We start from the raw sequence: 13,809 nt of genomic DNA on the forward strand, positions 1-13,809 counted from the left end.
CAGATACTATTGTTACATGTATATAGAATTCCATACTTTTATTACAATTAACACGATGAACGATATTTTCAATGATTATCGTAAACAAAAGCTCCGTGTTGAAGACCGTACTGTGACCTTTAATGGTTTACTTTTATAAATTTTGACTTGGATAGAGAGTTGTCTCATTGGCACTCATACCACATCTTCTTATATCTATTGAGCATACACATAACTTAATGTGGCATTCAGTGTCAAAACATGCTACAATATTATACCAGAATTATCATTATAAGATAGTTTCTGCTAGGTAATTTTATTTTATGATTAGGTTATAATCATAAATGAACTCATCATAGATACCAAGACTGCAATTCCATATTTATCTAGACGCGCGTTTCGTCTACAAAAGACTCATCAGTGACGCTCAATTAAAACAATGTTCAAGAACAAATAAAGTACTAAGTTGAAGACCATTGAGGACAAAAAATTCCTAAAAGTTTTGTATCATATCTTTTATATTGCAGAAGGCTGAACAAAATGAAGATGGTATGTATTCATTTGATTTGTTTTGAGATATATGATAATGACGACAATATAGTTAAATATATGCTTATTCCTGCAGTATTTCTTTTTATAATATCAACATTTAGTGACCGATTTTCATTAAATAGATACTTTTGCTTGATTAATAACTACTATTATTTTTCTTTATGGTTGTATTGAAATGCTAGGACATGTTTACTCTTCCAAAAGTAACACGAAACTGTTTAATGCTTCCATTTTTATATTTTAAGGTAATCAAGGACAGTCTCAGAAGGGAAATACAGGAGAACAGGTTTGACATAAATCATAGATTCAGCAAGAATACTAATATATATTATTAGAACATTACATTCACCACTAAACTGAAAGATTAGTATAATCAAGGATCGTCATAGTAAAAAAATTAAAACTGACAGCAAAATTGAAATTGAGCTGGCAAACAGAGCATTTTACATTCAACAAAACAATGTTTTTCTGGTATATCAAATGTACTTAGTTACGTTATATTCATACTCATCAGATATTTTACGAAAAACGAACTAATTTCATAAAAATCCATATTATTGTTTATCTTTTATTTTACAGAAAGCTGAAAAAAAGAATGAAAAAGGTGGTATGTATCCATTTGTTTTGTTGTTCATGATATACCATAAGTGATTATAACAGAATAATGATATGATACCATAGCTTATATCTCTTTGCGTTTTTGATATTTGGTGACATATGTTTAGAAACTTGTTACTTTGTCATGATTAAACAAACATGCAGTTACATTTCTTCTGGTTGCATTGAATTAAAATGACTTTTAACAAATATCAGAATAAACAAGACACTGTTATATGATTTTTTCTAATTCTTTTGTAGGAAAGGAAATACCTTCAAAGAGACAAAAGAGAGGAGCACAGGTATGATATACTCCATTGGTTCATCAAAAATAGAGAATATTTTTATATAGAATTCATTATATCTATTACAATTATTACGATGAATTATATTTTCCATGATCATCGCAATCAAAGCAGGTCTGAGCATACACATAATTTGAAGTGGAATTAAGTGTCAAAACATGTTACAATGAATAATGTCAGAATTTTATAACAGAATTATCCTTATAAAATAGTTTATACTAGATGATTTGATTACATTATGAGTTCATAATTATTTTATCTTTTATATTGAAGAAAGCTGACGAAAAAGAAAATGCAGCTGGTATGTATTCATTTCATATGTTTTAGATATATATAAATGACGACAATATTGTTATGCTTATGCCTGCAGTATTTCTGTTTGTAATATCAATATTTAGTAACCGATTTTTATTAAATGGCTACTTTAGCTTGATTAATAACTACTTTTATTTTTCGTTATGGTTGTATTGAATTGCTAGGACTTGATTATTCTTCCAATAGTAACACGAAACTGTTTAATGCGTTTATTACTATTCATTTTCAGATAATCATAGAAAGCCACAGACAGAAAATATAGGAGAGCAGGTTTGATATACATCAGCGGTTCAGCAAGAATAGAAATCATTGTAATCACCATATGAAAATAAAACAAATTGGAATGCATATGGCAACCAGTGTCAAAGTTTTTTATAATGAATAATGTCTGATTATTTACCAAAATCTTTTGATCTGTTCATATATATCCTTAGACGATTGTTTCTGATAGATGATTTGATTTCATAATTAGGTTATAATGCTTTATCTTTTATTTTGCAGAGAGCTGAAGATAAGTGTGTTGAAGTTGGTATGTATTCATTTGATTTGTTGTTGAAATATGTAAGGATGGCGACAGAATGTGTATGCCTCTGCTCCTGGTATTTTTTTTTATGTAGTACCACTATTTGGTGATCGATTTATATTTAATTTGAACTGATGTTTCTGTGAAAGATTTTTATATAATGGCAATTATGACTTAATTGAAACCATTCAATTTTCTGGTTGATTTGAATTTATAACTCTTGAACCAAATATCAGCTTTTACAAGCAACTGTTTCACGTTTTTTTTATTTCCATTGTAGAAAGTCAAAGTCAGTCAGAGAGTCAAAAGAGAGAACAGGTTTGATATGCATCATGACTTGAGAATGGATATAGATTACTATAATATTGTATTCAATACACTTATAACAATTTACAGAATAAACATAGTTTTCCATGATCATCATAGCCAAAACCAAATCTGAAAAAGAATTTGAAATGGTACCATTGTGTACTTGCACCAAGAGCATGTTACAATAAAAAATGTGTTATTAGTTTATCGAAATATTTTTAATCACTTCATATTTATGGTCGTAAGATTTTTTCTGATAAGTAAATTGATTTCATAATTAGGTCATAATATTTTTTTCTCTTCTTTTGCAGAAGACTACAGAAAATGAAGATGAAGGTGGTAGGTATTTACTAGATATGTTTTTTGTAAATATAGTTGATAGTTAAAATATTGTTTATGCAGCTGCAGTTGATATGAAGATAACATTAAATGAGATTAGTTGTAGAACTTCTAGAAGAGGTCAAGATGAAACGGATATGTTATGGGTCTTGTGTGTAGCTTAGGTAACCAATACAAAATAGTTACCTTTAAATTCAAATAGGCCTTAAAATGACTGGTGTTAATGATAAGATTGTTAACTACATGTATGTGATACACTGTGGAACCCTTTGGCTAACACAAATTTAACTTTCGTTGAATCTGGTCACAAAACACCTGCAGAAATAGTCTTGGGTTACCTCTGGTCACATTACCAAGACATTAAGTTTGGAAACCTCTGGTCTACTTAGACATGCATATATATGTGACCTTAGACAAATATTTACCTTTCACAGGTATTGAAATATTTACACTTTGGTCACATTCAGCAGATAGTTACTTTGGTTATTTCTGGTCACATACTCGTGCTATGCACATATAAGTTTTGGTTACCTATGGTCATCTTTCACAGATATTGCAAATGTAGCCTTTAGACATCATACATAGACATTAAATTTGGTTATTGCTCTTGACCTAATAATTACTTTGGTTACATATGGTCACCTTACACATATATTGAATTTGGTTACCTCTGACCACCTTATTGACTTTGGTTACACCTGGCCATTTTGCACAAATCTAGACATTTGTTAACTCTGGTCACTTTAAAAATGTATTGATCATGGTTACCTATGGTGACCTTACATCCAAAGCATAAATCTAATTAGGTTATATCCTTGTCACCTTTCACAGATATTTAAAGTAGTAACCTTTGGTCACCTTACAAAGATATTAAATTTTGCTACCTCTGGTCACCTTATTAACCTCAGTTAATTCTGGACAAATACACCATTAAATAATAACTTCTGTTAACTCTGGTCACTCTTCTCCGTTACCATTTGTAATCATACACAGATATTGAATTTTGTTTTTGACCTAAAACAAATATTTACTTTGGTGTCTTCAGGTCACCTTACACTGGCATTGCAATTTGTAACCTCTGTTCTATTTCATCAGATATTATTGTGGTTTGTTGTGGTTTTCTGTGGTCAAATACCTACGCCATGCAATTATTGACTCTTGTTCACCTTACAATGACATTGCATTTGGTTTTGTGTGGTTATCTCATATAGATATTCAATTCCACTAGTGTACTCTGTAATATTCAAATATTGAACTGTAAACTCCGGTTCTTCTTTTCCGTTACCAATTATTATCATAAATAGATGTTGAACTTTGTAATTGCTCTTGACCTAAGACAAATATTTACTTTTGTTATCACTGGAAACCTAACACAGATATTGCATTTTATATTTATATATTAATTTGGGAGGCAGGACAAAGTCTATAATTGTTTTTGCATTACGTCATGCGCTTTCAGGAAAAATATAACTGTATTTTTCTGTGCCAAAGTTTGTTATAGTCATTGCATTCATTGTTATTCTTTTTGCACTAGTCATCTTGGTGACACATCATAACATTTTAGGAGCACCAGAGATAATTGTTGATTTGATAACGATGTACGTTCTATTTCTAAATCAATGTTTGTAAGTTTAAGCTATTTTCATTCGTCACTTCAGCCTTTTCTAATGCACAGACCTTGTGCATGTAATGTGTGTAGGATTGAGAATTATAAATAAATAAATTGACAAGCTGAATGAAGCAAACACTTTCTTTTATAATTGCAGATTCGAAGTTATGTTATGATTCCTGGGAGGAAGAAATGTTGCAGCTTGCAAAAGAAGCCCAACAAAAGCTTTCGCCAGCAGAAAGAGATGGTAAAACCCCGAATTATCTCATTCAAGCTGTGGTATTTCCAAATATACAATTAACATTTTGTTATACATTATAGAATAATTTAATAACTATGGGTTGCAACTGAAATGCCTCCTTTGGAAAACTCTACCCTGAAAATACACGCTAATCCTTTCGTGTTTAGGTTTCACTCCAAGCAGTGCTAGTTTTCAATAATTAGGACAGTGATAAGAGCATAACCATTTGATAATAGGAGTGGGCAGGATGAATTTTGAAATGAATAGTATGGGACGGTTACAACTCTAAATTACTTGCCAAGACAAGATGGAAATAAATATTCTGACCAACAAAATGTTAGAATTAGTTTTTAACAATTGAAAATGAATAAACCGTACTTGGAACAGATAAAGAATGATGCAATGATGAATTGTCTATCCACATGAATTCCTGCCACCACCTTCTGAAAATTCAAAAAAATAATGTCGGCTTAAAGAAAGCTCAAAGACATTTTGTTATTGTTTTGTGACATGCCAACCTTAAATAAAGCTTTGGATTGATTTGAATGTTTGAAATGGTCGTCAGCTTAGCTCACCAGAAAGAATTGTAGAGCTACACAGTCAAGTATACAGATACATTAAAGTATAAATTTTAATTCATATAACCAAGTATATTATATATTTTGATATAAAAATGATGCAATGCATATAATGTAAACAATTGTTTTCAAATTGTAGCTTCCTGCAATGATTGGCCAGTTATGGTTCCTGGTAGACTAAGCCTAACAGGAAAAAAGAAGTTCTATGACGTTAGTAGGGAGGAAGTAAAAAGGCGAGTTGGATCTCCTGAAAACCTTTCATCGACTATGGTCTGTCAGTTGTTAAAGGTAACGACATTTGATTAAATCCGACTAGGAAAAACGCCCTTGACGCTTCAAGCTGTTGCATTTCCTCATTTAAAGTCAATATTTGAATAATGAGATTTGATAAAATTATTAATTCATTACCAGTTTGATAATGCCTAGCATTTAAATTAATTCTTTTTGCTTTATAGGATCATTGAAACATGTTAAAACAAATGGTAATTTAAAGGTGGAAACTAAATATTGTAATTTCACCAAATGTACAGTGTTTCGATATATTTTTTCTTCTTCATTGATTATATTTATTAATCAATTCACTATTACCCAATTAGCTCTACGGTACTTGTCATTCCTGGCTTTGTTGTGAGTATATCAGCAATTGTTCATTCCTTTATTTCATTATCTTCCCTAAGAAATTATTTTGGTAAGAAATGTTAAAAAGGATAAAAATGTGTTTGAAAACGTACTATTTTTTTATTTCCAGAGGAGCAGATCAGTGGCAAATATTCCACCAGGAATTGTTATAAGAAAGAACATCAAGACTTCTATAAGCTTATTTTCAGGCCTTACAGAAGGAGAGGCAAAAGACTTGGCTGATGATTTCAGCAACATTGTTGAAAAGAGCGAAGTCTTTTCAAGGCTTAGTAAAATTTGCTCATCAAGAAAAGAAGCTAATGAAGTTCGGTAAGCAATTAAATTTTACAAGCCCCTCCTCTTTGGTAATAATCCTAGATAAAAAAGTTGTAAGCTGCATAAAGTATGCTATGAAAATAGTTAATAGCTGCCAAGAAAATAAAGATTATGTATTTTCGAGTATGATGAAGGAATAGCCATTTGCTTTTCAGAGGCCAAGGTTATTTTGGAATTTTTTATGATATACTTGTTTGGCAATTACTTGAATAAAATAACTGTGCAAAAGATAGGATGAACATTCATATTTAATCCGACAAATTTCAGATTAATTCAGGATATGGTTGTGTAGAAACATGATAAAGTGAAAATATATTAAGAATAGCCGGCTTTAGCTCTGATGGCTATTGGCCAGGGTAAACTTTTGCCATCAAAATGATAATGTTTAACTTAACCACAACCAAAATATATTCTCGACGATTATTAGATAACATAAATTTAAATTAAATAAAAACAACATAATTATGTAAAAAAAGAAATTTAAGGCAACAAGAAATGCTTCAAGATTGACATATAATTCCCCTTCCATCTTTATTATACTTAATCGTTAGTTTTCCATTTGTTGTTGATTACTTGTTGCATTTGCATTCCAATATGCAATATTGTACTCAAATATGCATGTATACTATTAGTGTGCCAATCGACTTCAGACTCAGTAATTTGCTCTAAAGTCGAGTGGCACATTGGTAGTTTAGTAAAAAACTTGTTCTTAATGAACAGATTGTTTCATTTTATCAATACGTCACCATCCCCCTAGACATAAGTCTTTTTATATCTCTGTTAACAAAGACTAACACATCAGTCATTCTTTTTTTCAGAGATGTTCTACTTAAAGCTGTTGACGTATTAGAAAATATTGGAGACCTAGAAGAGGGAAGCAGACTTACTCATGGTTTTATGAAACCAGCTTTAACTTTTGTTGTTAAAGAGTTGGCAAAACACATAGATTAATTTTTATACGACCGCAAAAATATAATTTTTTTTGGTCGTATATTGGTATCACGTCGTCGTCGTCGTCGTCGTCGTCGTCGTCAGCGCCGTCCGAAGACAGATGGTTTCCGGATAATAACTTTTGTATAAGTAAATAGAAATCAATATAATTTTAACACAATGTTTATAACCACAAAAGGAAGGTTGGGATTGATTTTGGGGTTATGGTCCCAAAGGTTTAGGAATAAGGGGCCCAAAGGGGTCCAAAACAAGCATTTATCTAATTTTAGGACAATATCTTGTGTATAAGTAATTCAATTGCTCTGAAATTGTACCACAATGTTTAATACCATAAGTAGAAGGTTGGGATTTAATTTAAGGGTTATGGAGCAAATAGTCTAGGAATTAAGGGCCAAAAAGGGGCCAAAAACAAGCATTTTTCTAGTTTCCGCACAATAACTTGTGTGTAACTGTATGGACCTCTCTGACATTGTACTACAAGGTTCAATATAACAAAGGAAAGCCTGGGATTGAGTTTGGGGTTAATTTCCCCGAACATGTAGGAATGAGGGGCCAAAAAAGGGCCAAAAAGAAGCATTTTTCTAGTTTACAGACAATAACTTGTGTATAAGTGTATGGATCTCTCTGAAATTATACTACAAGGTTTCTTATTACAAAGGAAAGGCTGGAATTGAATTTTGGGGTTCTTGCTCCAAGGGGGTTTCAAAAAGTTGGGGCCAAATAGGGGCCCAAATTAGCATTTTTGTAGTTTCCAGTCAATAACTTGTGTTTAAGTGTATAAATCTCTCTGAAATTGGACGACAAGTTTCCATACTACAAAGGAATGGTTATGGGGGGTTATGCCTCAAATCATTTAGCAATTAGGGGCAAAAAGAAGGAAAACAAGGGTTTTTCTGGTTATAGGACAATTTAGACAATTTAAAAGCAGTGAAAGGGAGGTAATCCAATTCCATTTAAAGAATACTGTTATATATATGTTTGATTACACTGCTTGCAAATTATGTATTAAGAAATGATATTGTCTTCAGATGATTAGCTGTAATCTTTTTTTAGAAGTTACTATTAATTAATATTAATTTTAACCATGACTGTATGTCATTTTATATTTCAATATGTTATGATATATTTAAATGAGTAGTTATTGTTGCAAACTCCATTAGAAATTTGAATGGAGATTATTTTTGGAACAAGGGAAAGGGGGAGGTGAAAACAATTGGGGGATGGGGTGGGTAAATTAGAATTGGGGGGGGGGGACAATTTTTCTCATTTCAGATTTCAGAAATTAAAAAGAAAATTTCTTCAATTTTTTTCTTTGAGGGGATCAATATTCAACAGCATAGTGAATTGCTCAAACGCAAAAACAAATGTTTAAGTTCATTAGACCACATTCATTCTGTGTCAGAAACCTATGCTGTGTCAACTATTTAATCACAATCCAAATTCAGAGCTGTATCAAGCTTGAATGTTGTGTCCATACTTGCCCAAACTGTTCGGGGTTCGACCTCTGCGGTCGTATAAAGCTGCGCCCTGCGGAGCATCTGGTTACCATTAAACAAACAGCAATTTTATAGAAATTACAATAAAACTTTTCGACAGGCTGTGTCTACTTGACGTTAACATTAATTGGTACATGTTCGCCTGTAGAGTCTGTTCGTTCTAAATTCACAAAAGTGTCAACGTTGCTATAACGAAAGAAGTGATAACTTTACTTTAAAATCCATGACCCAATTTTTTTACACTGTAGTTTCATCCCCCTACTTGCCTTTTGAGGCATAAACATGAAGAAATGAATTTGGAAAGGGTATAAAAAAATAACAAGTAACACACTGTTCACACTAGGGACTATATTCGTAGACAACGAAAATCAAGGGACGATAACTGTGTTCCCGGACCAATATTGACTATGGTTACCTCTGGGTACCTTACACCGCTCTTCATATGTTGACCTAGGTTACCTCTGCTCACTTTGGACACATATTGACCATGTTTACCTCTGGTCCAGTTACAATGATGCTCTGGTCACATTACACACTCATTTAATTTGGTAACCTCTGGTCACCTTGTACATATATTCACTATGTTGACCTCTGGTCACCTTAACATAATACTCACATAACACAATCATTCACTTTGGTTACTTCTGGTCACCAAACACATATATTGACGTTGGTTACCTCTGGTCACCCTACACCGCTGTTCATATATTGACTTAGGTTACCTCTGGTCACCTTGTACATAATGTCATTATGTTGACCTCTGGTCACCTTACAATAAATTTACATAACACAATCATTCACTTTGGTTACTTCTGGTCACCAAACACATATATTGACGTTGGTTACTTCTGGTCACCCTAAACCGCTGTTCATATATTGACTTAGGTAACCACTTGTCACCTTGGACACATATTGACTATGTTAACCTCTGGTCTAGTTACAATGATGCTCTGGTCACATAACACACTTTTTTTATTTGGTTACCTCTAATCACCTTGTACATATATTCACTATGTTGACCTCTGGTCACCTTACAATAATGCTCACATAACACAAACATTCACTTTGGTTACTTCTTGTCACCAAACACATATATTGACGCTGTTTACCTCGGGTCATTTCAACTAATAGGCCAGAGAACACAGTTATTTCGAAGTGCATTTCTTTAAGACAATAAATGGAAATTAAAAAAATCCCACCTGCGCTTTCTCAATAATATTTTTACAGTGTGGTGTACTACTGTGTACATCGAGTAGACATAGCATTTTGAAAGTTTTTATGGTTGCACACCTTAGTATTCACGAGGGTTGGATGCTTGTAGATTGATTCAGTGTTAATCTTTTATTTTGTTACATCATAAATAACTTTTAAAACATTGTATTTTGTCTGCTGTTAGGCATTATTGTTCATGGAATCTTTTGTTTATTTATTTTATTGAATTATGTACAATATGTATTTGCTACAACACTAAATGAATAAGAAATGTATTTACAAATAAAGTGACCACAATGTGAAATGAGACATGAGTTCAAAATCTTGAGATGTACCAACTGTCCATTCACAAGAAAACTGTCAGAAAACTTCTAAGAGCAGTTATTTATTTTAAAGGACGATTATTTCCAAAACAGATAAAAAAATTAAGACACGATAAACAAATAAATCTCATTGCAGAAACAAGGAGTTCAGTCCTAAAGGAGTTTTTGGTTTCCAGGCAATAATTTGTGTTAAAGTTTATGAAACTCTCTGAAATTGTACTTTTTTTCCTTAAAAGAAATTAATCTATAAGTTTCTAAAAAAAAACTTTGTTTGATTTTATCAAAAACTGAATTATTTCGGCTATATGATATGCTGAATCTCATTGTGTATTTAGATTTTGGATTTTGGATCCTGTTTTGAAATTAGTACATATTAAGGTTTGAAGGGTCTAAAATTAAACTTTGTTTGATTACATCGAAAATCAAATGTTTATGCATTTTGTTTGTATACTGAATCTAATCTTGTTGTTGATTTGGGGTATCAGACCATACTTTGAGAATTAAATTTCTCATTTTTGTCGAGGCGGCTACGGCGGAGGCGGAATTAGCTAACTTCTTAAAAGCTTTATATTTTAGAAGGTGGAAGAGCCAGATGCTTCATACTTTCTATACAGAAGCCTTATGTTACGAAGTTTCCGTCTGTCACATGCCCATTGTCCTTGACTTAATGTTCGTGGTTCAGTGACTACTTGAAAAAAAAGTTGTATTTTTAGCCCACCTGGCACAAAGGGCAAAGTGAGCTATTCTCAACACTTGGCGTCTGTCGTCCGTCGTCGTCGCCGTTAACTTTTTACATTTTAAACTTCTTCTAGAGAACCACTGAATGGAATGAAACCAAACATGGCATGAATGATCCTTATGAGGTGCTGACCAAGTTTTGTTACTTTGTAGCCGATCCATCATCCCAGATGGTCGCCAGCGGGGGAATTAGTTTAACATAGGACCCTATGAGATATACATACAAATGTCTTCTTTTAGAGAACCACTGAATGGAATGAAACAAAACATAGCATGAATGTTCCATATGAGGTTCTGACCAAGTGTTGTTACTTTGGAGCTGATCCATCATACAAGATGGCCGCCAGCGGGGCACTTAGTTTAACATAGGACCCTATGGCAAATACATACAAATGTCTTCTTATAGAGAACCACTGAATGAAATGAATCTAAACAAAGCATGAATGTTCCTTATGTAGTGCTGACCAAGTGTTGTTACTTTGTAGCCGATCCATTATCCAAGATGGCCGCCAGCGGGGGACTAAGATTAACATAGGACCCTATGGAAAATACATTCAAATGTCTTCTTTTAAAAAAACCAATGAATGGAATGAAACCAAACATAACATGAATGTTCCTTATGAAGTACTGACCAAGTGTTCTTACTTTGTAGCCGATCCATCATCCAAGATGGTCGCCAGTGGGGGACTTAGTTTAACATAGGACCCCACGGGAAATACATACAAATGTCTTCTTTTAAAGAACCACTGAATGGAATGAATTTTACTTAAAGCTGTTGACGTATTAGAAAATATTGGAGACCTACAAGAGGGAAGCAGACTTACTCATGGTTTTATTAAACTAACAGCAATGTTATCCTCTTTTTCTATCATAGAAATTACAATAAAACTTTTCGACAGGCTGTGTCTACTTGACGTTAACATTAATAGGTATCGGGTTCGTTCGCCCTGATACATGTTCGCCTGAGTCCTTTCGCCTGTAGAGTCTGTACAGGACAGTTGTAGGACACATAATATACCGTAGATACCCTGGAAGATGTATCATAGGTGTAAGACATATTATATACCGTAGATGCCCTTGTAGATTTATCATAGTTGTAGGACACATTATATACCGTATATACCCTGGTAGATTTATCTTAGTTGTAGAACACATTATAATATACTGTAGATACCCTGGTAGATGTATCATAGGTGCAGGACACATTATATACCGTAGATGCCCTGGTAGATTTATCATAGTTGTAGGACACATTAAATACTGTAGATACCCTGGTAAATGTATCATAGTTGTAAGACACATTATATACCGTAGATACCCTGGTAGATGTATCGTAGGTGTAGGACACATTATATACTGTAGGTACCCTGGTAGTTGTATCATAGTTGTAGGACACATTATACATTGTAGGCACCTTGGTAAATGTTTTATAGGTGTAGGACACATTATAAATTGTAGGCACCTTGGTAAATGTTTCATATGTGTAGGATACATTATATACTGTATGTACCCTGGTAGATGCGTTTCATAGTTGTAGGACACATTATATACCATAGGTATCCTGGTAGATTTATCATAGGTGTAGGATACATTATATACTGTAGGTATCCTGGTAGATTTATCATAGATCTAGGACACATAATATACCGTAGATACCCTGGTAGATGTATCATAGGTGTAGGACACATTATATACTGTATGTACCCTGGTAGATGTATCATAGGTGTAGGACACATTATATCCTGTACGTATCCTGGTAGATGCACCATAGTTGTAAGACACATTACAATATACTGTAGGTATCCTGGCAGATGTATCATAGGTGTAGGACACATTATATACTGTATGTATCCTGGTAGATGTTTCATAGATGTAGGACACATTATATACTGTTTGTATCCTGGTAGATGTATCATACATGTAGGACACATTATATACTGTATGTATCCTGGTAGATTTATCATAGTTGTAGGACACATTATATACCGTATATACCCTGGTAGATTTATCTTAGTTGTAGGACACATTATAATATACTGTAGATACCCTGGTAGATGAATCATAGGTGCAGGACACATTATATACTGTAGGTATCCTGGTTGATATATCAGATGTAGGACACATTATGTACTGTAGGTATCCTGGTAGATGTATCATAGGTGTAGGACACATTATATACCGTATATACCCTGGTAGATTTATCTTAGTTGTAGGACACATTATAATATACTGTAGATACCCTGGTAGATGTATCATAGGTGCAGGACACATTATATACTGTAGGTATCCTGGTAGATATATCAGATGTAGGACACATTATGTACTGTAGGTATCCTGGTAGATGTATCATAGGTGTAGGACACATTATATACTGTTTGTATCCTGGTAGATGTATCATACATTTAGGACACATTATATACCGTAGATACCCTGGTAGATGTATCGTAGGTGTAGGACACATTATATACTGTAGGTACCCTGGTAGTTGTATCAGAGTTGTAGGACACATTATATATTGTAGGCACCTTGGTAAATGTTTTATAGCATGTATAGGTGTAGAACACATTATGTACTGTAGGTACCCTGGTAGTTGTATCATAGTTGTAGGACACTATATATATTGTAGGCACCTTGGTAAATGTTTTATAGGTGTAGGACACATTATATATTGTAGGCACCTTGGTAAATGTTTCATATGTGTAGGATACATTATATACTGTATGTACCTTGGTAGATATATCAGATGTAGGACACATTATGTACTGTAGGTATCCTGGTAGATGTATCT

At 33.1% G+C, this 13,809-nt stretch overlaps 1 protein-coding gene across 1 annotated transcript; it reads left to right on the plus strand.

Annotated features, from left to right (window-relative positions):
- The first annotated feature begins 55 nt into the window (after window positions 1–55).
- On the plus strand, window positions 56–8,195 carry LOC127723955 (uncharacterized). The gene is made up of 13 exons (XM_052230671.1): window positions 56–80; window positions 777–817; window positions 1,111–1,138; window positions 1,390–1,430; window positions 1,707–1,734; window positions 1,978–2,018; window positions 2,250–2,277; window positions 2,552–2,589; window positions 2,892–2,919; window positions 4,686–4,775; window positions 5,487–5,635; window positions 6,096–6,295; window positions 7,120–8,195. The coding sequence occupies exons 1-13, from the start codon at window positions 56–58 to the stop codon at window positions 7,250–7,252; spliced, it is 870 nt and encodes a 289-aa protein (XP_052086631.1). The 3' UTR covers window positions 7,253–8,195.
- The last annotated feature ends 5,614 nt before the right edge of the window (window positions 8,196–13,809 follow it).

Source organism: Mytilus californianus, unplaced genomic scaffold, assembly GCF_021869535.1.
Source record: "Mytilus californianus isolate M0D057914Y unplaced genomic scaffold, xbMytCali1.0.p SCAF_13, whole genome shotgun sequence".
In the NCBI taxonomy this organism is placed as follows: Eukaryota; Metazoa; Mollusca; class Bivalvia; order Mytilida; family Mytilidae; genus Mytilus; species Mytilus californianus.